Here is a 25333-nt window from a genome sequence, read left to right on the forward strand (position 1 = left end):
GTGCGTCTTACATATGGTGCATCATTATATTTTGTTCGTAACTTAGAAACAATGAAAAGGTTGAAAACTTTCATGATCTCTTATTCTTCTAAGTGCATGCGAGCAAATAGATATTAGTATCGATTCTTAGTAATGATTTCCTTCGGCCTTAAAAATATTTACTGGTTTCCTAGTTCCATGCACAAATATTTTTCGTAGTTATGGTTACCATCGTAACTTAACTCAAACATTTCTGACATTAATGATTAAAAGCTAAATAGTATAATGGAAGGGGATTTCTTACTTTTTTTTTTTTTTTTTGACTAAATAAATAGCTAATGGTGGAATTTCGATTGTTAAAGAGCTGGTTTCATAGTTTTTTTTTTTTTTTTTTTTTTTTTTGTCTCCTCAATAAAAATAGAAATAGTTTCCCGTTTAAACTTACTTCTGTCTGAAATCAGTAATAACAAACAGGATATTTATTCTAATCGCGGCTCAGTAGCTCATTTTTAAGCTGTCTGTTGTTCCATTTAATTTCCACTATCTCTTCTCTCTATTAATTACGAGTAGAATCAAGCGTATTACAAATTATTAATTAAATTTTCTTCAGTCTTAAATGAATTTTTCTTCATGGGTATTTAACTAATCGGCGGTAATCACAAACTGACTGCTCCTACCCACAGGAAGGCACACGGAAGCACTTGAATGAACAGACAGCAGCACCAGCAGCACTGGCGGAAACTGTGGTTGAGTCCTAAGGACCATCACCGACCACGGTACAACACTTCCCTAAGGAAGTACGTCCCCTCATCGATGGGAACAGCCAGACCCCCACTTTTTCGTGTACCCACAGGGGTGGCGAGAACCAATCACCATGCCAGAAGCTTCTCATCCTTAATTACGAAGAGCCCCCACCCCGCCTGACACTAATCGGCGGTAAATAGAAAGCCTATAATTCTAGATTTCCTTGAAAAAGCCTGAATATATTTGTAGGCATGAAAATATTTGTAGGGAAAAAATTTAGCATATGTACAATTATTGAAAAGCATGCATCTTAATCTATTTCCCCTAAATAAAATATTTATCTACGATTGCTCTCTCCTTGCTTTCCTACATGCACACTTAATTCATTCATGTACTTTGATTTGCATATTTCTCTTTGAAGCAAACTTCCACATCCAGGGGAAAAAAACCGATCCTGCATTTTGTTGAAGATTTTCATGTCCCACCCTCTGCGTTCACCCGCCTTTGTGCATTCTCATATTGTAAGACCGATAGTACCGAATTTGCGTTAGAGATTGGAGTGAATCTCTAATAGGAAAAGTTTTCTAAATGATACCCAGAATTACATTTTATGCTGTTTGAGTTAACAAAATATTGTTGAAAGATTTAAGAAGCCGAAATTTCTGTATAGTTTCCCGTTCTTATTAGTCATATTTTTTAAAGTATTATTGGTACATTAGCATTTTATACAAAAAAATCCACCTTTTGTCAATCAAAACTGAAGGAGTAATGAATCTTCGATTTTCCTTATTTGGGCCACAACGGTCTTCTCAAGTAATCACCATGGGTTGAAAGGTGGAAATTCCAGGATCAGATTGTTAGACAGACAAGTAGGCAATCGCTTAGGGACCCCAAAACTTTATCGCGGTCCCAAGTCCTCCAGATTTGTTTGCGATTTTATGAAAGGTATTTAATTTTGTGTTTCCATTTAATTGTAAAGAACGTTTTATTAAACTTATTCAGATTAAAATCTAAATTAATTTCGTAAAATTATTCTAATACATTTCTAATTAATTACAATTTGCAAATATTATATTATGTTATTTCATTAAGAGCTAAAATATGATAACACTTAATTTATAAAAATATAAAGGAGAAAAAAATGCTTGATGTGAATGATAATTACCGTAAGTTAAAGAATGCAAATTGGGATATTAATGTCTCCTTTTGAAGCCCAAGAGTTTATCTGGCGGCAGAATTCGGCATTTTGAACCTCGGGCTAATGACACTTAAGTCCCCTCTCTAAGCTTTAACACCACATCGGCGGGAGGACGTTTGAATTCCCGTGTCAAATTTAATGCTCACTACCGGTTTTCCTTTCATAGAATCGGTTCTTGAACCCGAGACTCTCCAGCAATGAACAACTTCTAGTATCTCTTACAAGGCCAACCCAAACCTTAGTAAAAATTGGCAACATTTCAAAATATATGTATATCATCTGAGGGATTATTTGATAATATTATAGTAGATTAACAACGCGTTTTGAAGTTACAGGACTGCTACTTTGGAACAGATCTACTCATTTTGAGTTGTGAGGAAATGACATGAGCAGGCAACTTCGACTCCCAACTTCCGCACTTCATTAGAGTGAGAGCAAAAAAATCTCATGAATTTATCGTTCGGCAGAACGTCCGGTAAATGGGATTTGGTATACAGAGCTCTCCAGCCTCAGAACTCTACTGTTATCAAGGTCTATATAAAATAATTCATTTAAATGAATTTTCTAAAAGTTGAAAATATTTTTTTAACCCAAATCAGTGATAGGACTCTAAAAAAAAATTTGTGGGCGAAATTCGTCATAAAAAATCGTAAGGGTTGAATTGCCAGAATAAACTGGATATATGGATAGCTATCCTATAAAATATAAAAATTTTCTTGTAAGTTTACTAAAAAATTATGCAAAGAGAGAATTTTGTAATTTTTATCATATTTTTGTTGACTTTGACTGAAATTTACATTCCGATTTTAAAATTGCAATTAGTTTTCTTTCATCATTGAAAAGTATTCTCTCTACCGGTCATCTACATGAGATTACTATAGCCGGGATAGAAAAGATACTGGTCGAAAGCGAAGGACGGCCCTCGTATGGGACGGAGGGGGCATGTCTTTGATTCGGCAAGTCCCAAGAGATCGTATAAGTGACAGATTTTCTTGGTGAGGGAGGGAGGAGTTGTATAATAAAAATATCAAGATAAAACAAAAAATATTCATTTGCCATCAACTACATGCCCTCAGTCTCCTTCAACTAAAATCATTCCATTGGTTTTCGTTACCCTTCTCTATATTGTAGTGAATGATTGTAATGACGTATGTGTCAACAGGTGGCAGATTTGTAGTTGAAGATAACTCGTAAAGAGTAAGATGTTTGTAAAAGTTTTGATCAGTATGAGTCGAATAATTTGGTACTCTATTAAAGATTGTCCAAGAGAGCTCCTAGCATCAAAACAGCATGAGAGAAACCTACTTGGGGAATCAACCTAAAGGAAAGAAAACACTGTCTTTTCGAATTAGAGATAGTTGATTTTTGTCATAGTTTAGAAGTAATAATTGCTTTCTATATTGAAATAACGTATGAGGTTTAATAGAGGGGAATTACAAAGGATAGTAGGCTACTCATCGATATCTAAACATATTCGTTAGCAATTTTAGTCCCTGCAAACCTTTCATTGAAGAATCTGGAAACATAGGAGGAATCTATAGTACAGGGAATCTAAAGTGTTTGAAAATAACATGGTAAATTGATTGCCTTTTTCGTCTCTTAAAACGTTCAACTACCACTTTCAGAAATAAGACACTTTTAATAGCCCAGAACAATTTATTATATTTTTATTGAGAATAATTATTAGCAATAACTGGAGGATCTTTTGAACTTATATTAATCAATTGGAAAGTTTTCAATCGTTTTCGTGTACTGAACTTTATATTTCATATTTGTCAATATCAGAGAAAAATCTCTTGATACTTCTGATTATTACTTTAATGGAGCAATGGTTCTTAAAGTTATCATAAAGCATTTAAATCTATTTTTTTACATATGGTATAAATTGCTTATGAGCTTCCTCATCTTTTGGATAGAACTTCAGATATATCCACCGTTTCTAATCTCTATTTCGCTAAGATCTTTACATTTAGGGATCATTAAGAAAGTTCTATGTCATCATAAATATGGAGTGGGAGCACTTTACTGGATATAGCCTCGCTATTTTCTTCCTCAATCACTCTTAAATTGCTAAATTGCTTGTTACCATCGAGTTCATTTGAATTATCAGTAGTTTGATTAAAATTTAAGTACATCCTTGTAAGTTGTCTCTATGACAACAACACAACGTATCATTATTATTTTTGGTATAATTTAAATTTCCCCTGTCTTAATTTAGTTTTAGGAATATCTTATTTGGAAAAAAACTAACTTGATTTTCTAAAGCTTTGATTTTAGCTGCTGCTTTTTAAAATTCTTCGGGCGATCTAATTTTTCAGGTTTTCAGATATATGATCATCGTTCTGTTGAAAACCTTTTCTTTCTTTAGATAGTCCTCAAGTCTGGAAACAGGTCGCGCTTTATTTATCTTCATTAGCATAAATGATAATCGCTTCTGCTAAATCTGTTAATTTATTGAAGTTCTCCATTCATACACATTAAGGTGAAAACAAAATATCACACTTATTTGTCGATGTTACATTCCTAGCTGCCGGTATCTAATGGATAACGGCTACGATACATTTATAATACTAACAGTCTATGAAGTCTGCTCCTAAAACACTGCAGAATCTTCTCATAATGATCTAAATGTTACAAAAATAAAGCGCATATGATATGACGTCGAAGTACTTTTTGTGGCATAAAATGTGAAAATTCCTAGTTGGGAACAGTGGAGCAGGTAGTAAAATATTACTAGTTTGTTATGCATAAAAATTTTAAATTCAGGTTTGTTTGTTTTTTTATTTTGTTGGACGCAGCATTCCTAAAAAGATACTATTCATATATTTCAATGTTCAGATGCTTAAAAGTGCACATCATTTTCGTGACTACATCAATACAAACTCGGACAGAACATTGAACTTTTCAGATGAAACTTAATTTTAAAAATCTCGTTTCAACATGAATGACTCTTCCATAATTTTATCAAACCTTTTTTTTTTTCCTTTCATATGCTATTTTTGATTATTTAATTCCTTTTTGTTATTCTTGAAATTCCTAGAAAACATTTATAAATGTGTATAATTACTCCACTATTATCATTTGTTGAAAACTTCTCAGCTTTTTACGTATGCATGCATTTTAAAATATTACCTTTCTCTCTCTCTTCTTCAAGAAAATATGTTCATTGTTTAGAATTAACGTGCTTTGTGCCTTGTTAATATGTTTATATAAGCCTTGTATGCTTAAGTAGTTCACTCTGCAGATTATTTTCATTTATATCTATTTTTTTTCACTTAAGGGTTGTTGTTTTTTACTTTACATATCATGTTATTCTAGAATACGTATTGAAGCAACGTTTGAAATTTTTTTATTTGTATATATATATCTTGATTTCTTTCTTCCCTTCCCCCGATTCTGTTCTTAAAACTTTATGTACTTTCAACTAAAAGCCCAATGATCACTTTTCTCCATCTTCTAAGTGGCAGTCTCTCAAAAGAAAAGATATTAAGTGAAATGCAAGTGAAAATCTAGTTCCGAACTTGTATGCTGTAAAAAAAAATCCAGTCCCTGTAAATTTTATTTCATGTAATTTTAAACACGTCTCACTTTCTCTACTCATAAAAGTTTTTAAATAAATTCCCTTTACACTCCCATCCATCCTAAACTGATGAGGAGTGAGAATTTGGAATGTGACATGGAATAACAGTAATATTCCTAAAAAGGTTTATAACAGAACTTAAAATCTTTTGGGTATCCTATATAGCAATTTTCTAAATGTAAAATTGTTTTGGATTATCAGACCAAACTTATTCTCATCTTAATTCACATCTGAAGAATTTGAAGGCAGCTCAACAACACTTATAATCAACAATATTTCCTTCAAATATATCAAAATGCTTAATGCTCTGTATTGCAATTATGATAGAAGACGAATTGATAAAGGGCTCTTTCAAACATTAAGGAAAATAATGCAGTTTGTACATTCGGTATCATAAAATATATTTCAATTCTGGCTGAAGATATGCCCTTTGAGGTATTGAACCTATACCGTTTCCTATTTAAATAATCAGATACTCCGCGTTTTAAGGACCTCGTTCATATGATATGATGTCCTCAAAATAACAACCTAAGGATAACTTCAAACGTTACTATTCCATAATTTTTTGTATTTACCTTTTTTACTCAATATCTTTTAAATAAATAGAATTATCAAACTCTTTTTATTGTTATAAAGCTTTATAATCATCATTTTCTAATGGAGCATTGTTCAACGTGGCGATAGATATAAAAAGTAAATATGAATCAATTGCCTTTTTGCTGTGTGGTTATATTCGATATCAATGGATTTGGATTGAATGGAAATAAATGAAGTTCTTTCGAAAGTCGACGCATACTGTCAAAGGAATTGCCTAAAGATAAATCCTTGGCAAAAATATTTACTTTTATATGGACGTGTCTATGTGTGCTATTGTCTCAATATCAACCGCTAATGTGGTGTGGAAGTTTGTAAAGGACGTTCCACTTCAGATTGTGTTCTATTTAATCAACCACAGTTCAAAATTTTGAGGTTGAGTTTGCATGGGCTTCTAAATGGAACATTAATCTAACTTTATTATTCTAGTACCAGAAAAACTTAGCTAATTTGCGACTTTTTTTCACCTCGAATCAAAAAGAGGAAAGACAAACCTATTAAGTTGTGGCGTGTGAAACTTCGTATTCACTAAGTATTTTAACTGCATATTAAGTATTAATAAAATAATTACGTGTATATTAGAAAAAAATGCGAGAGGGTAAAAAAAAAAAAAAAAACGGGTGTCGTCGCTCCGAAGAATCGGTTTCAAAGTGAAAATAGGCCATAAAGAAATTCCAATGAATCCTGAGATGCTTTTCCACGGAATCGCTCTCATTCTATAAAAATTATTATTGTATATTCTGTATATGTGAAGCAAGAAAATATGAGGAAAATTAGAATGAGGTGAAAACAAACTAGAAAAGTAAGAAAGCAAATGTTTGTTATAACCAATACAATCATGATAATTCAGTGATAATGTCAGGTAATTGTCCGTTTCTTCAGCGTCATTTGTATCTTCTTCCTCACTCAGCTGAAGTATATATTCATTGAGATGATCATCGTCTCTTGAATCTCTAAAATAGTTTCCGGAGGAGAATTAGAGCAGGAATACATTTTGCAATTCGCATAAATCATTGAGTACTTGATGTTCGATTTTTTGTAATTGCAAGTGGATATACACTTTTTGGCTCATTTTCTGGATGAAACCACCAAAAATAATTTTCTGGAGGGTTGTTTGATCGTCATAATTGGAACTAGACGATGTTTGGTAGTTTGCTATCTCGAGTTCAGCAAATCTGTTTCATTACCTAAATATATTTGAACTTACAGATATGTTCACAGCTGGCATACAGTGTTTCCAGTGTTGGAATAGTAAACCCAAACTTAAATTGATTTAAACAGGCGATTTCACAAAGGAAATCTTAAGACATTCAAGGTCTCTTACTTCCACACTGTACTATCATCATATTCTGTCTTTCATGCATTATGCTGTCCTGTTGGACATATTTGTTCATGAAAACTTGTATGATATGCAAAAGCGTTTTATTACAAAATTTTTCTTGCCTTGCCTGTAAAATGAGCAAATCATATTACAACCACTGAAAGCGTGAGGATACACAAAAGCGTTTTTCATACTTGGAGAATTTTGAAGCCGCTGGTATAGAATTTCGATAAGGTTCCTTTTCTTGATTTCAAGGGGGAAAACGTAGATGGTGAAGCTAATGCTGTGAATAGAGGAGAAAAGTAATATCTTCCCTCTAATGGTACAACATGTTTATATTGTTCTGCAGTAGCAATTGCACAAGCGGTCTGCATCCTCCGTAGCTTATAGAACTGAAAAACATTTGTTTTCAACTTTATCATTCAGAATAACTATAAACCTTCCTTTTTCGCTGTTACTTGAGAGGAATTGCTTTCTAGACACACTCATTGTACTACTTATATAACGACTCAATGAAATGACGCTGCGTTGATACGACTGAATGAATATTATTTCCTGTGTATAATGATTTCAATGGGCCTTCTTAACACACCAGGGGCATTCAGCTGATTTATTGCTTTCCACTAGTATATTTTCTGGCTATGTATAAAAAAATGGCAGCTTGATTGCAATATTTTCGCACGTACACAATATGTTTTTCTAGCAGTGCTGAGAAAGTCAGTTATTACTTTGAAATTACGCAGTGCAGTAGGAATCTACTATGAATAGCGTAAGCCTGTAATGAATTTGACGGCTATTGGACTGAGAAAGTCTTAAAAAAATACTTAGAATACTTTCTAATACCACATCATAAGAGTGCCATTGGATAAAGTGCTAATTACTCAAACTAATTAAAGTGTTACGCAAAGTAATACTGTAACTCAATGTCTGATTTCTTCAGGTGAAATATTCAGCAGAAAAGCGTTTCAGGATTCACAGTAATTTCTACCGAATTACCAATTTTCACTTTGAATTTGAGTCCTTGAAGTGATGCCAACCATTTGCTTTCTTGTATTTATTTTAAATGCAGTGAATTATTGTATGCATTCTTAATATGCAATTATAATACCTAGTAATGAAATTTTCATGTGCAGCAATTTAACATTTTCCTCTTTCCGGTTTTTCCAAATCACGTTCAAAAACGATTGTAATTTGCCAAGTTTTCTATTACTAGTTCAGTAAAATTAGACTAATGTCTCCTTTAAAAGCAGCATAGAAGCTAATTTAAAATGGTCTTCATGTGTTTGGTTGATCGCTTTAATAGAAGGCAATATTGAATTGAATACCCGCTCTAAACTTCCACATATACAAGTTCTCCAGTATTGATGAGCTAGTAGTTCCGTTTCCCTTCCAGTGACGATGATTGGGTGATGAACTTCTTGATAGGTGAATTAATTTACTAGAACCTGTTGTATTTTATCCTATATCTCCTGACTTCATGCTTGCTGCTTTTTTTTATCTAGTTGCTTACATTCTTCTGTGTATAACATGTTTCTGGAAGACAGATCAGATTTTTACCATCAAAAAGTCAGTTTTAATGTCACAAATGATGAGCTGAATCTCGTATACGCAAATGTTGTTAAAAGAATGCAACTATATATTGGTGTCAAAGGTGTTCATCTTGAGCAAGTTTTTTATGTACTGCATTTAATGTATTATTTGACCATTTTTCAAAATTTAATGAAAGGTCATAAATGCATGAAGGTTATAAAAATATAAGATTATATAAAGGTTATAAAAATTGAGTCCTCAATTGTTATAATCTTTTATGATATATGTATTATGGTTGAAAAAGACAACGAAAAATTCACTGAGACACCATTCTGAGGAATAGAAAAATGTTCCTTTTAATATTTCAAAAAATTTTGCAGATAGAAAAAAATGAAAATTTGTGTACTAACAGATGATTGAAAGCAATACATTTTCTCATTACATTCTTTCATTCAGCAATCCGTGTAAAAATTTAATTTTATCACATTTTGTTATCAAGCGCTACAGAAACCAACGTATTTCCATACATTCGGATCCTAATTTGATGAAACTTTAAAATTAATAGTGTAAGGTTATTCTTGTTGTTGTTTCTGATGGCACTTGCCATGGACAAGCCCGCTGATTCGAAGTCAGCGATTTTAAGCCGTGAGGGAGCGTCTCTTGTTTTAGTAGCGCCAATTAGGCCCAAGAGTACGATTTTGTTACTCACCCATCACATTCGCTTGCAAAGCCCCTTTTTACAAGGGGGCACATTCACACATCTCACAGATAGAACAGATGAAAAACATCCATGCAAGAGCCGGGACTCGAACCCAGGACGCCCAGATCACAGGGAAGACGAGCTATCCCTATGCCAGGACGCCGGCATAGTGTAAGGTTAATGTAAGGTTAATTGCTATAGCTCTACTTTTTGGGAAGTTTTTTAGTATTGTGTGTGTGTAGTATTATTATCTAGATAACTTCTTTATTAGCACGCATCATTTTTCGGAAAATTGTATTTCGAAGCTACAAAAATCTGCGCAACTTTATTAAAAACTACTAAGTAATGTTGTAACACTAGAGCTACTCCAGGGCGATATCTAATTATTTAGTGAAAATATCAAGCATGATTCAACCATAAGAGCAATAATGACATCAGGTTTACGATTAAAATGTCACCAGATGGTCTTCAATATTGCTACAAGTTAACGATGTTATATAGAATTCAAAATTTAACATTTTAAAGATTTTGCATTTGGGCGTTTCTTTATCTCTGTCACATTACAATTTATCGAGTAAAGATCATCATCTCAACATGTAGGACTCTCTCTTATCATGTCCATAAATTTGTCTTAATCTAAACAATATCCTCTAAACACCATTGAATCTGGTTTGTCACGGTGCGATTTAACCGATTTTTGACTGCATGTTTGGATCTTGCTTAACTGAAATGTTGATTGATTTCTACATTCGTTAAATGCTTTTCTACAACTGGAAATGTAATTTTCTAATTAAAAAGAAAAAGCAATGTTAAATAGCGTTGAAGTTGATGCATATTCTTAATCAGATTTAAAATGAAAAACAACAATGAAATGTCTTTACAGGAAATTAAATTGCATGTAATAAGGGATCAATTACCATACTCAAAGGCAAAACGCTGTAGGTTATTGGCCACTTGCTGTAAATGATTCTGCTCTTATCTGCAATATTCTTATGTTGAGTTTTCTAAATATCAGTCTCTAACGTATTATGTTTGAGCTTTGTAAAAAGCTATAGGCAGAATTAGACTATTACCTATGGTTATGCTGATCGCATCGACTATAGTGAAGATATTGGATATAGATATGCGATTCCGTTTTAGTGTAATTTTGCACATACCACATTCTGAGGCATACTTAAATAAAATGGTGCCTAGAACAAATAACAAAACAGCGCCCTCCTCTCTTTTAATGCAACAAATTTTATGCTCTCCCGAAAATTTATGCGTAGGGAAAAATTGAAATTAAATTTAAATAATCGCATCATAATTATCAAAACAAATTAATTAAACTAATTATGAAAATAAATAATATGGAAATTATTTAGCAAATTAATAATAATCAAAATATAGTTAAAATATATCGTAATTTTTTAAATTACATTTTATACATTTAAAACACTTATATATATATATATATATATATATATATATATATATATATATATATATATATATATATATATATATATATATATATATATATATATATTATTCTTATGTATCAAATTTTCGCCAAATCGCCAAAACAACTGTTGGGATTTCTTATTTGAGTCTTTTCTATGTGGTTTTAATATTAATGAACCATTATAACAAATTTTCATAATTTTCGAAACAAATTTATAAAATTATTTTGAGTCGTTTTATGATATATCTTTGTAATGCCTTTCAAATGAAAGTGTTGTCCGTATTCAATGTTCATTATTGCAATTATCTATACAAATATTTAAAGCAATGTGTGTATCTGTTGGTATATTATAGGCCAAACCGTTCGATTTAATGTTACCAAATTCATCACAAGTTTACTTTTGAAAGTAGGAATGTGTACCTTGAAGCAATTTATTTTTAGTTATTTTAGTTTATCCTTATTAGAGTTTTAATTAATCAAGCATGAAGCAAAATTTCAATGACTTTAGTGATTATTCTTGAAAAGATTATGGTATAAAAATAGCTTTTACACAATCTTAAAATTGAAAAACTCGCCATTTCAATGATATATTTAGTTACTATACGATTTCCCCCCAAGTTTAAAAATGTATTTAAATATGACAGTTTTAAGAATATATCTAAAGATAATCTGTAACTGTGATTTTCAATATTGACATACAAGTTAAACCTATTTCGTTGTTCCATCAAATCTTTAAATTACTAGCTTTTCTTCATTTAAGAAAGATCACCCTAAATAACATTTTTAATCAAGAATTTTATTTTATTCTTAAATTGTAAAAATGAAGCAAGTAATTTTAAAGTTTATGAATATATCAGATTTTTTTTATCGCTGTATAGTCGTTGGCATAAGAATATTTTTATTTCAGAATTACGCTATTGGCATGTGATATTACGTCGCTTGATATCAAAACCTATCTAAATTTTTAAAAATTTTACAAAGGGAATAAAAAAATGAATTTTGTCTAACGAATAAAGAATATTTGTGGCTTTTTTTTTTTTTTTTTTTTTTTTTTTGCAATTTCTGGCATAAACATTTTCAAAATTATCTACTTTATAATTATTGTATAAACTATTTTCGATGAAAACTTTTTTAATGTTTTTTTTTTTTTTTTTTTTTTTTTGTATATTTGTAATATTTTGCTTTTATCGTGATATAATTTTACAGTTTAGTTTGGATCATTATGATTTGTACAATGGTTCTTGCTTTACACACATAAACGATTATTGGCTGAGTCATGTGTAATTAAGGTAATTTAAGCTAAATTCATACGTACCAAAATGATGAATTTTTGTAACTAAATTTCATTTTTTAGAAAGTCATTTTCCCGATGCTTTTTTAACGTAAAAACCTCATAAAAGTGTTAATTGAATCATGTTGGACAAAGCACTTATTCCAAGTTTTCAGGGTTTTACATAGTTTTTTCTATTTCATAGCGTTATAAATGAACAATACCGAAACAGTGAAGTTACATTATGCAACTAATGGAGAGTTACTTGACAGCTGAATGTCTTTTTGATTTCGCATTTGCTTTTATTTTCAGTGAAAAGAAGATCAATTTTTATATAAAACTATTGTATTAAACAATAAATCAAGAATTTTCCTGTGATGGGCTCAATATCTATTTAGAATGTACAAAGTTACATAAGTGATTTATAAAATTTTCATTATATTTTATCATGCATGTTTATTTATTTATTATTTATTACCATCCACTCAAGATGCATACAGTATATACAGAGTATCCTAACTAAAAGCATCCAGAAGTTATGGCTTATTATCATGGAATTATAATTAGAAATTTAAAAAAAAAGATATTTAATTATAAAGAAAGTCTCCCCAAGTTTTAATAGCGACAGATTTAGACAAATATATAAATTGTAATCGAGTTTTCCCTAAATGTTTTATAGCATATTAGGCGTAGTTAGACTAATAATTTAAATAATATGCTTCTTGAACTCATCCACAGTTTGAATATTCAACTGATTTAATGAATTTCCAACCAAAAAATGTTTTATGGAATCAAATTCAGAGAACTTTGCGGCCAGGCAATCAAGCTATTTCTTTCAATACAACTTCCCCGTGACAGTACAGAGGAGCGTCATCTCATTGAAACAAGAAATCTGATGGAATTTGTATAAGAGCAAAGTTACTTTACTAATGGAGCCTAATTTTTACCAATGAAACTAAATGGAGAAATTAATTAAATTAAATTATATGGAATAAAAAATAAAAAATTAAACTGAAATTAAATCTTCACTATTGCAATCCGTTGGACCGGCTTTTCATCTTCTTGCCAATTGCTCGGCTGAATAGGCTAGACCTTAAAAAAAAAAAAAAAAAAAAAAAAACGTAAGGTCTTTTAATCCATAACGGAGCAGTGTATTATATTCTGATTCGTAGCTCCCTAATAATAAGTCATAAATTTAGGACACTTTATATTCGGATGCTCTGTGTCATCTAATTTTTTCCCCCCAGCTGACTTCAGTCAAGGATAGGGATGACGAATATTTTCAGAGCGGTTATTACGTAACCAATATCAAAAAGTCACAAATACAAGTGATCAATACTTTTCAAAGAGGGGTGTGATTCAAATCCTTCATACGATCTTACTGATGATATTTCGATTACAAGTTTTGGATCACGATAGAAACTAACAATCGATACGATATCACTGAAATTTGCCGGAGCGGTGACGATACGATCTGTCCAATGGAAGCTCTCGAAAGAAATCTGTGATTGGATGAAAAGTGAACGGACCGGTTATTGGAATTATCGTATCGTATCATTGAATTGCATATCACTGAAATTTATCGCAGCGGTGATTTCACCGGAAAGTGCGAGGCTTCACTGGAAAGTGCGAAGTCACCGATATTCGCATTTGATGATGCACTATTCCATACAGATCATTTTTTATTGCTCGTGACATGATTGACTTTGATTACATGTACTCTGTTTACTGCTGGCGCCATCTATTGATAGAATATAGGACTAAAGTAAACATTTTAAAGAAATGACATATATTTTTAACTCACCTTTTCCAGAAAATGGTTCACTCTAATAAATAAATAGTTTTGAGAAAAAAAAATAAAATTTAAGAAGTAAGCTGAAACAGATAAATTAATTCAATCACACGTTAATTAAATTAGTAAATTAAGTATTAATTACAATTAATAAATTTTATATTTAATATTAAGTAATAATTTTTAATTAATAATATGATTGAAATAACAGATATTTGGAACGCATATTTAAAAATAACAATAGCAATATTATTTGTTATTCAAAAAATCGTGGATTATGCATCTCTAGTCAAGGATCACACTTTTTGGGTAAACTGGATCAACAAGAAAAATAAACAAAGATCTTATGCTTAATTTTCTGGATAATTTAATCACTCAAAATGTATTAGTATATCGGATAAACGACTACAAGCAGGATCAGAGCTCATAAAAAAATAATAACTGACCAGCATTTTGATGACGATGACGTCATCAAAATGATCCTATTATCAATCACATTTAAAAATAGGTCATGAACTTCCCTTTTACACTCTAAATTAAATATAATAGTATACATAAGGAGTAACTATACACAGAATCAACATTTTAAAAGAAGAAAAAAATCTCTTATAGCGTCATTTCTGAACTTTCGAGAGTGAAACTTGGATATTTCATAGAATAATAACTGTAAATCAGAGAAAATATTCTCCACCAGAATTTTTTTCCCCTTCTAACTTCATTAAAAGTGTTTTTAAATTTACTAATGAAATAAGAAGAGGAAATTATAGCAAAATTTTGTTTGGAAGTTTCTTGCATTTTTTAGCTTTCTTAATGTGGCATCGCCGGCTCGTTTTGTTTGTTGATTGTTGATTTTCTCTATCAAAGATATGCGTTTGGATTTCATCGTGATTTCATCATGAACTGTTGCCTGTTATTTAAATCTGCAATTTGTTATATTCAGAGGTATTTCACCAAATCGAGCTGCATGTTCAGTTGTTATCCTTGTACTCTTGGATTTCTTTATTATTTCCAAGATCTACTATGGCGACCTACCGCAGTTCTAAAGGAAAATTACATCACTCACACTGTTAGTATTTCCCGTTCTTTTTATAATTCTCCATATTTCTGCAAATTGTGTTTATTATTTTATTTTTTTATCCACGTTTAGATATATAGCAAAGAAGTTTTCACTATATAATGTTAATTTTATTATTGCTTAATAGTTTGAAATTATTGCGCGATCAGATGCAACAAAGTCTAAATTTGATGTTCTTGAAAACGACGTTATTATTATTAATATTTTGCTGTGTAGTACGTGAATTTATGGATTCTTGTTTTCACAAACTCAAAAACCCACTATAAAATTTAAAGAATCAAAATAAGATTAATAAAATAATTTTCAAAGATAATAAAAATGTAAAGTGTATCAGCTGAGTATCAAGCGTATTGAATCATATTCAGTTTTCGCTTGCAGTCCTTATGAAAAATTTATGACATTCTAGTGTGATTTTATAGTAGATCTTTTCATGCGTCTATTTTGTGAAATATGTACATGAAAGATAAAAATTATAATGTTTTTGTAAAATTATAAGCTTTGTTAAATTAATGCTTTAAAATGATTTAACAATGCTTATAGTTTTATCAAAAATGTTTTGATATAATAAATATTCATTGTATTGTGTTTTATAAGTTGTCATAAAGTATTTGAAATAGATAAGGTTTACTATTATTTATTTTTATAATCATTAATTGTTTTATTTTATAGGAAATTTCTTATATTTCATCATTCTAGATATCATGTATTTGTTATGAATATATCCATATAGTTATTCATAAGTCAAAATATAATTTGATTTTTTTCATTTAATTTTATCAAAAATAATTTACTTTTTAATATTAATTTGCATTTTAAAAGAAAAAAAGCTGAACATACAAGATTTTTTGGGCAAATTTTTGTCAAGATGTCCTCCTTTGATTTCTTTTCAGTGATAATTTCAGCATTGTCTCATGGGATTTTGCCTTTGATTGTACATAATAGCAGAAATATCAATATTTACATAGATTATTTTTTAAAGTATATTCAATTTTAGATAGGTTTTAGTTTATGTTTAATGTTTTTTAATTTGGAAATGGAATATTTTATCCAATATTTTTATTTTGTTATTCTATTAATGGTTTCGATTTATAATAAATTATATTTAATTTTATTCCTTAATGAATGTAAAATTGACATCACTTATTTGTTTGTTAATTGAGAATGGCTTTAAAAAAATTATTAATAGCTTTTTTTTCTGTTTGAGAAATGGTACACTTATATTAGAAGAAGAAGAAGGATGTGCATTTATCAGTTTATGTGCATTTATCAAAATGTTCACAAATAAGTTCAAATATTTTTCAAACCAAGTGAAAAATCTGTAATCGTAAGAATAAATACTCTAACTGCAAAAAACGCAGGATACAAAAGAAAACGGATTATTGCCAACCCACAAAAATCATGGGATAAGCAGCTGAAGGGTTAATTCTTTACAGTTGCTAATAGGAATGGCATTAATGTCCATTCCATACGAACCATTGTCTGCCCAACTTTGAATTAATTAGGTTCCTATTAACTAGAGTTAATAGAAATAGCCCTACTTTTGATTAAGATTCACCTGATGAAGAGTGGGGGTAATGATGATCCTTTCAAATTTTCAGCAGATCTTTATCTTGTAGTTGAATAGTCATTGGATGAACAGTATATAGAAATATTGCCAAATTTCTTAGAGGAATTTTTTTCCCCATCTGTAGCTTATTATTCTGATTCCACACATTTTAAAAGAAATAATTACCCTCACCATTGAAAAAGTTTTTCTTCAAATTATGTAATTCTGTTAACTAGAACTCTTTTAAATTTAACCAAGCATAAATGAATCACAAAAATAAGATCCAATAGTTAAATTATAAATCTTATTCTTTGTTATTTGGCAACTTCATTTAAACAATAGCTTACTATTCTTCTTACCCCATTCATCTCAAAATTTGTACATTTTTTAATATTAAAGCATATGCAATATATTTAAATGTACAAAAAACATTTAATTTAAATATTTACAAATAGATGGTTTATTTCACATTCATTTTCAGATATCCAATGATTTGCATTGCAAGAAAAGGGACTTGCAATATAATTATATTATTATAAGACAGATGTAACCACAAATGGGCAAACTTATGTATAAAAATATGATAAATCAGCTCATAATATTTATATATCCTAATGACAATAGTGCTACTAAATTGGGTTATAGAAATGCATTTTATTAAACTTTTTTGCTATCTGATACAAATCTAATTTTCTTGATTTATTACTATGCATTTGAAAGATAATGAAGCTTATTCTGAATGATTGAAGTGTGCATGTAGTTTTTAACAATTCAAAGTTTACTGAATTGTCTTTAGCATACATATGTTGCCACTGGTGAAGTGCATGTAATTTTTATCAATCCTTCATTTTGCAAAATGTGTCAGTAACTTGAGAAATGAACTGTTGTAGTTGTACTAAAGTTATCAGTTTAGATGTGTTTTGCTTCCTTGCGAAACACAACATATATTTTGAAATGTTGGTGATGGTGATACCAAAACTTTTATGCTTAACAGCATCCAGAATGCAGCTATTCATATGTGAACTGTAAATCTTATGATGTCTCTGGTGAAATAATAACAAAACTGCCTCTAGGAAGAAAATAGCAAATTTCTTGATTCCCCTTCCCCAACATCCACAGTGGGGGAGCCAGGGCATATAAGTGAATTAACATTAATAAAATGAAAAAAGTTATCAAGTTTTTTTAAACATTTTAACACATGATAAAATATTGATTTTTTAATGCATTCTCTAGGTTTTTTTTTATTCTGTTTTGATATAAATATAATGAAAAAAATTTTATCGACCCCCATCTAAAAATTTTTCAGTGTGCTATATTTTTACATTGTTATCAATATTTTTAAAAATGATGTATCAATCCAAATTTATTGGTAATAATTTTAAGAAATATTAAAAAAATGTCACAGATTCTTATTTTTATTTAATTTTATAAAAGCTAGTCTCAGTATTTTTGGTAATGATAATTTGCATTACCATTTAAATTTTTTTTTTTTTTTTTTTGATCAAGCCAAAAAGATATACTTTATTTTCCAGTAGATGTTTGATAATATAATGATGTATAGCTATAAATATTAAAATTATATATATGTGTGTGTGTTTTCATTGAAAACTATGCATTATTATGAAACAGGGAACATCCGATGTTTAGAAAATGTGATGTTTGTAGGCATGTATGCATGAAGGTACTTGATTTTATTGAATAATATACTTAAGTGCTTAATTTTTGCAGCAGTTTTTCACTATGCACCTTGTTTAATTATATTAGAATCATTCTTTGATTGTATGGATAATTATTTACGAACTTTTATTATGGTGCAGAAGCTATGTTTAATTTTCTCAGCTTATGTTTTTTTAAACTAATATTGTTTTATAAATATGTTTTAGTATAAAGTTTATTATTATTTTATTTTCCACTTAAATAATGGGTCAGTAGTAAATAAATTTCTTAAAAAAACTTTACGAATATGAGTTATATTTCTGATTTTAATGCATTTTTTGTAACTACTAGTTTATTTCTAGTTTTATTGTTAATGAGATTTGTATATTGTCCTCAGCATCGACTGGTAGTTTATATAAGGACTATTATCACTTTCTGGCCAAAATTGGACAGATTGGCCCAATTTTGCCAATCTGCATTTTCATGTGAAAAAAAAAAATTAAAAAAGGTCACTTTTCTGAAAATTGGGAAATAAGTGAAAATTTGGCCCAAAATGGTAATATGGAAAAATTGAATAAAATTATTTTCTTAGACTATTTTTATTTTCAAATATCATTAAATCTATAAGAAAACAGAATGAAAGGCTTTTGGGATAATTGATCTGATTTGGAGTTATTTTTTTAGGACTTGCAAGAGGATGTATGAATGCTTTGAAATTCCTAAAAATTTAAGGAGATAAATCAGTGTATGAATGTGATACAAACGATATTAAGAATGATACAAATGATAAATGAATATACAAATGATATTAAGATTAATTTGGCAAAATTACTCTTTAAACATTTCTTTTCTTTTCTTTTTCAGGTGACCTAATAAAATAACCTTAGTTGGAACTTGGAACATTTTTTTTTTTTCAATTGAGTTAATGCTGTTCAATTTAACATCTATGGAAAAAGAAATTTTCAAAGATGCTGTTGTTATTGGTAAATACTTTTATTTTAAGTCTTTGTATATATGCTGATAAATTAAAAACTTCCATAACTTTTACAGTAAATCATAATTAGAATAAGCAATGCTAAAAGTGATAATTTGAGATTGTTAAAAAAGTTACATTATTATTAATATTTTTATAAATCATTATGTACAATACTGTGCGAATTAATTGGGACAAATACAAAAATTTTCACAAATATTGTTTAATTAGTATAGGTTAACTTACATGCAGGGTATAGCAGTCTAATACAAAATATGTCCTCCTCTAGCTTGAATGAGGTCCTGTACACGGTTTGGCATGGATTCCACTAAATTAGAACATAAATTTTTGATCTCGTCATCACGAAACAAACTTTTATAGCATTCTCAATCATTGTTTTCTTTATTGAGTAGTCCGTTTTACTCTCACGTCTCTTTACAATGCTCCACAGATTTTCGATGGGATTTACATCAGGAGAATTACCAGGACAATCCAAAACCGTTATTTATTATTATTATTATTTTTTATTTTGAAAATAATTCGTTGTTAGCTTAGAAGTATGGCATGGAGCAAGATTTTGTTGAAAGATACCAACACCACCAGCGAACGTTTGCATCATAGGCACAATTTTGCTTTCTATTATAGAAATGAATTTAGAGTTCATCATCCCTTCAAATGGTACTAAGCTGCCAGGTCCTCCAGAAGTAAAATAACCCCAAAACATCTGTTTGTGAGGGTGCGTAACTGTTTGAATAAGATGTTGTTCCCTGATGGGTTCTCCACCACTTCGCCTGACAAATCTTGGTCGCAACTCTTGAACAAGAAAATGCGTTTCGTCGCTGAATACAACCTTCTTCCAATCTTGTGCAGTCCAGGATTGATATTTCCTGGCCCAATCCAAATATATTTTTTTCCCTTCATTGCAGGTGTTAATAACTGTTTTTCGATTGGTTTTCTTGCAAATCTCCCAGCTTCAATACGCCTTCATCGAACTGTCGATGAATCCACGCTTACACCAGTAGCTAATAATTCTCTCAGAAGATCTCTACTTGTTTTGTGAGGATGCATTGTATTATTTCATACAAGAAATTTGTCTATTCGAGGTGTGGTCTTGCGTTCGCGTCCACATTTACTCTTTCGTTTTGGAGACACTATCCCCAAATTCTTTTGCTGAATAATAATCTTAGAAACACTGGATTTTCCAATTCCAACTGCTGCAATAATATTCCTCACAATCATAGAAGTATGCTGACTAATGGTAATAATTCTAGTCCTTTACCTGGGTGTAATATCCATTTTTTGAAATACACGTCAAAAGGAGACAATTTACACAAGCGACCACTTCTTACAGCAACTAAAGCACAACTGATGGGAAAAATTTTCCGTCATGTCATGGTCACGTGGTCAAACTGGTTTAGACTAGTCAAGGGCAGTCGCGCGTTGTAAAAAAATGCAGTTGAAACCGGTTTGGGGCAGAAATTTTCCGAGAAAGGAACAATTTTCTTAAAAAATATGTTTGTCCCAATTAATTCGCACAGTACTGTATATCATTATATTATCGATATGTATATCGATCATTTTACATTTTGATAGTTTTTAGCAATTCTGCTTATGGGGGGTGGGGTGGTAAAACCTTGTGTAAATACTCATGAAAATGCTGTGTATTGATTTCATAGTTCCATTCTGAATTAATTATTATTCTGAAATTGAACTATTCTGGTTTATTCTTTGAAATACAACAGTGGTTCAATGATCAAATTTTCTCTTTATTTACCAGTCTTAACAAATTAAAAAATTCTTCCAGTTTCAGAAGTGTTCAGCAGTTTATGTAAAATTTCGCTAAACAAAGAAAAAGTAATTCGAATTTAAGTAATATTTTGAGAATAACGTACATTTTTGTTTAACTTTATATTTCTTCTTCATGTAGGTAATGGACCATCTGGCATAACTTTGTCATACATTTTAAGTGGTAACTGGCCATATTATAATGGACTACCACACCCTATTGACTTTTTGCAGTATCGACTTGAAAATAACGATAAATCTCTTGTGCAACAGGTAATTTATTTTTTACTTGTTTTAAAATTTATGTAAAATACAGTACACTCCCGATTATCCGCGGAATTGGGTGACGCGGCTGCCGCGGATAACAAAAATTGCGGATAATCCGAAAAAAGCTAAAAACGGGTATAGCAAAAGAGAAAACAGTCATTCCAACTTTGAAAAATCGTTTTATGTACAATAAAACGTAAAATAAACAGCAGGAAATGTTTAACTAACGCTTAATATTTTAGTATATCACTAAAAATTAACCTAAAATGCATTTTGTTAATGAAAACGGAAAAGTGCTTTGTACTTACGAGAGGCTTCAAGGATACACAGAAAAATTAAAACATATGTACTGTTTTAATACTGTAACTGTTTTAATACTGTTCTTGCTTTGAAAGCATTTTCTCTTTGCTTGGAAGGAAAAAAAAAAAACTTAGTGCGGCAGGCGCGGATAAGCGGGAGTCTACTGTATAAAATTTTTGTTTTGTTATTTGACGTTCAGTAAAATCTTTTTTATAACACATCTGAGTTATAAAATCTTTTTTAAAATACATTCTGTAAGCAGATGCATACTCTCAGTAAATCCCCGTTCCTATGGCCTGTTGCCTTTTGGATATGGTCGTAAATCTGCCATCTGACTCATTTTAAGACCACTCTTATCTATGACATCGGTCCAGAGCTGTGGATATAACTGTCGGTAAAATGAACTGACAAAGAGCAACGAATAACTTCAAATGAGAGGAAAGAGGGGAAAAATGCGCCGGACGAAAGGCGCACACGGGCCATGGGAACGGGACTTAAATGGTATTTGACAAAATGTAAATGTAAAATTTTGCTTATATGTTAAAAAAATACATCTTTTCGTTTAAAAGTATTTATTTAGAACTCAAATTTAAGAGGTCAAGATAATTGCCCACTTTGACGATTAAAATCAGTGTTATGTGTAGACAGTGCTCTCTAAAACTTAGTAACGTGTTTAAACTTGATTGTCTTTCACATATCTCAGAGGCAAGATCGTTGGATCATGATGTTTCGTCCCATACATTTTGAATATTCTATGATGGAGATGCTTTCTGTCAATAGGAAAAAGGATGATTAACTTTAAATTCCGGCCCAGAAGTATGAATAAGATTAGCTAATCCTCCTTCCATGCTTGTTTGTTTGGGGTCCATGTTTGCCTGAGCTTGAGAGCTGAACTTTTTATTTTAAAGATGTTTTTGAAAAATTTTGTTTCAAGACTTAAAAATAAATAAATAAAAACTTTTCGTCCATTATGACGTATATGTTGCTTATTAAAAACAAAATTCTGTAGATGTGACTATTTTTTTATAATATAAATATATTTAATTGTAGTATGTTACATTACATAAAAAATAAATATTTAAAATATATATGTATATTTATTTATTCGCAGGATCTAGCTAGTCTTTCAGAAGGTCTTGAAGGTCGATCTCTTAACCCTGTGTCTGTGTTATTTGATACTTTAGTTCGTCCGCAGGCGGATGTAGGAATTGAGAATGCATCTGTGATATCATGGAAGTTTAATCCTGACAATGCTGTTAATCATGTTGTTATTGGTAAAGGTATTCCTGGTGGATCTTGGCAGGTATAATAGATATTTTTATTGTTCATGTTACTTAAGTTTACATTACTTTAAAAAGATATTTCTGGCATTTAAATTAAAATATATAACAGATGTAGTTTTACAGTTATTGTAATTTCTGCTTATAATTTTCCGTTTAAATTCTCATTTTTACAAAACCTTTAAATTGTGAAATGTTGAATCACTAATTCTGTAGATGTTTGAAAATATTATATATATATATATATATATATATATATATATATTGAAAATATTAAAAAAATTGAACTAAATACATTTCTCCATAATTCATTTACTTCAAATAAAAAATCTTCACTTGGTACTAATTACGCCTTCCTTCAATTCATCATAAGATGAATTGATTTTTTTTTTTTTGTCTGAATGTATATTTAGTTATAGCTATAAATTATTTTAAATAATTATTTTAACTTATATTACAACTTTGGACTTGTTTCTTCCAAGTTATTTTTGATAATGCAGCGGTTTTTGTTTTTTAAAGCAACTGCTTTTTAACATGCATTTTATTAGATTGAATTGAATATGCTGAATTCTCCCATTAATTTTAATTTTTAATCTGTTATGTGTTGTTTTGTAGCTTGAGCTATTTGTCATCTATAAAACAGCACTGTAGTGAGATGATTGTATCTAAAATAGGCAGTAATTGCATTCATATGTACAACATAATGCTGTAAAAAAATGAGTTTATGAGAATAAAAGAAATATGAGTCAGAAAACATCAAAGAATCATGCTTTTTGGCAATCCAGTTAAATGCTAATTGTTAAAAAACACATACAATATCTTTTTATCCAGAGTTGTTTTTTTTTAACCTGAGCGCTAGTGAGTTGCTATAAAAAGTGTTAGTTGGTATAATCATCTTCTTTTTCAATTTGCAATATAAATTCCAATTAATTTTTTGTCCTATATCTCATTTTCTTTTCATTTTTACTTGCCCTTGTAATAACAAGTGATATAAAAAAAAAAGTTCAAAACTTTTATAGAATTTTTTTTTATTTAAATATATTCAATATGCATTTAAAATTAAAACTTTTATTTTAGAAAATGGACGGTTCTACTTTAACTATAAGCCTTGGATCATGGATGGAACTTCCAAATCTTAGTATAAGGGAGTGGGATGACCACAGAATTAGGTATGAATATATCATGTTAAGCAGCACAGTTCATTTTTGGTTTCTTTCATTGATTTTATTTCAGAATGTGATCGAAAAAAGTTATATTTTGATTGTATTATTCTTAAAATGTTTTAAGTTATGTTTTGTAAAGAAGAAATGTGCATTAATTATTATCTATTAATCAACAGATTTTTTAATGTAAATTTTTAACAATATTATTCCTTAAAATGACAGACTTGGCATGTGTTCCTTATTAATATTTTTCACTACAATATTTGGTACAATTTGTAATCCTTTCACAATATTAAATTCTAAAATATAGTGCTGTGAGGTGATATTTTAGTAGTTATTACGAATGGAAATGAACTTTCGTTTGATCTTTATATAAAAGCATTATAAATGTTATTCTGTTGAGGTTTTCATTTTGTTTCAAGCTCATGAATGTGTCGTTTTTATATCACACGTCACACAAATATTTTCAGTTAATTTTTTCACAAATATTTTCAGTTTGTGAATTGACTATTAAACTTGCTAATTTTGTCAGAAAAATGTTTGGCTAACTTGGATATCAGCTATAATATTTTTTCAGACTGAGAGAAAATTTAGTAAGCATAATTATGCTTTAGCATTTTCAATTAATAGATTCTCTCTAATGTTCGAACATCTTTTTTAATCTCATTTTAATACTATATGTTAATTTTTCTTACTACATGGATATTCTAAATGTCTTGGGATAGCAATATACAAATATACGGCTGGCAATAGTATCACATAAGAAATGCATGAATGGGTAGTATATTTTCAGGACTGTTATTTGTACTCAAGTTATTTATTCTGTCCGTTATAAGACTGCATGACAAAAATTAAAACTTAGAGGACGAAATGCTAGTTGGAAGTAGATAATTCTGAAATTATTAGGCAATTCATCATTCTTCGATCCACAGTAATCCACACCAATAATAAATCATTTCAGACATCTTCCACCATGGATAACACAGTGACCGATTGCTTCTGCTTAACGCCTGAGACTAGCAATGTGTGTATTTAGTTGGCAGTATTAACGAACAGAAATGCGACATTGTAAATAACAGTAGCAATCACTGTTGGACATATTTCATATCTGTCCGGGAGGATAGTCTTGGTCCGTA

The 25333-nt window shown here is 30.0% G+C and overlaps 1 protein-coding gene across 2 annotated transcripts in view; it reads left to right on the forward strand.

Moving 5' to 3' along the window:
* LOC129960150 (oxidative stress-induced growth inhibitor 1-like) overlaps positions 1-25333 on the forward strand; it is a 39994-nt gene that overhangs the window by 5663 nt on the left and 8998 nt on the right. The window contains exons 1-5 of one of the 2 annotated variants that reach the window (XM_056073334.1): positions 15018-15218; positions 19294-19412; positions 21330-21460; positions 22866-23057; positions 24112-24203. In XM_056073334.1, the coding sequence (XP_055929309.1) occupies positions 19355-19412; positions 21330-21460; positions 22866-23057; positions 24112-24203 (473 nt within the window). In that variant the 5' untranslated portion in view covers positions 15018-15218; positions 19294-19354. Of the gene's footprint in view, positions 1-15017; positions 15219-19293; positions 19413-21329; positions 21461-22865; positions 23058-24111; positions 24204-25333 lie in introns of those variants that run through there. The other variant, XM_056073335.1, reaches the window with a different exon arrangement.

This window comes from Argiope bruennichi, chromosome X2, assembly GCF_947563725.1.
Source record: "Argiope bruennichi chromosome X2, qqArgBrue1.1, whole genome shotgun sequence".
NCBI classification, from domain to species: domain Eukaryota; kingdom Metazoa; phylum Arthropoda; class Arachnida; order Araneae; family Araneidae; genus Argiope; species Argiope bruennichi.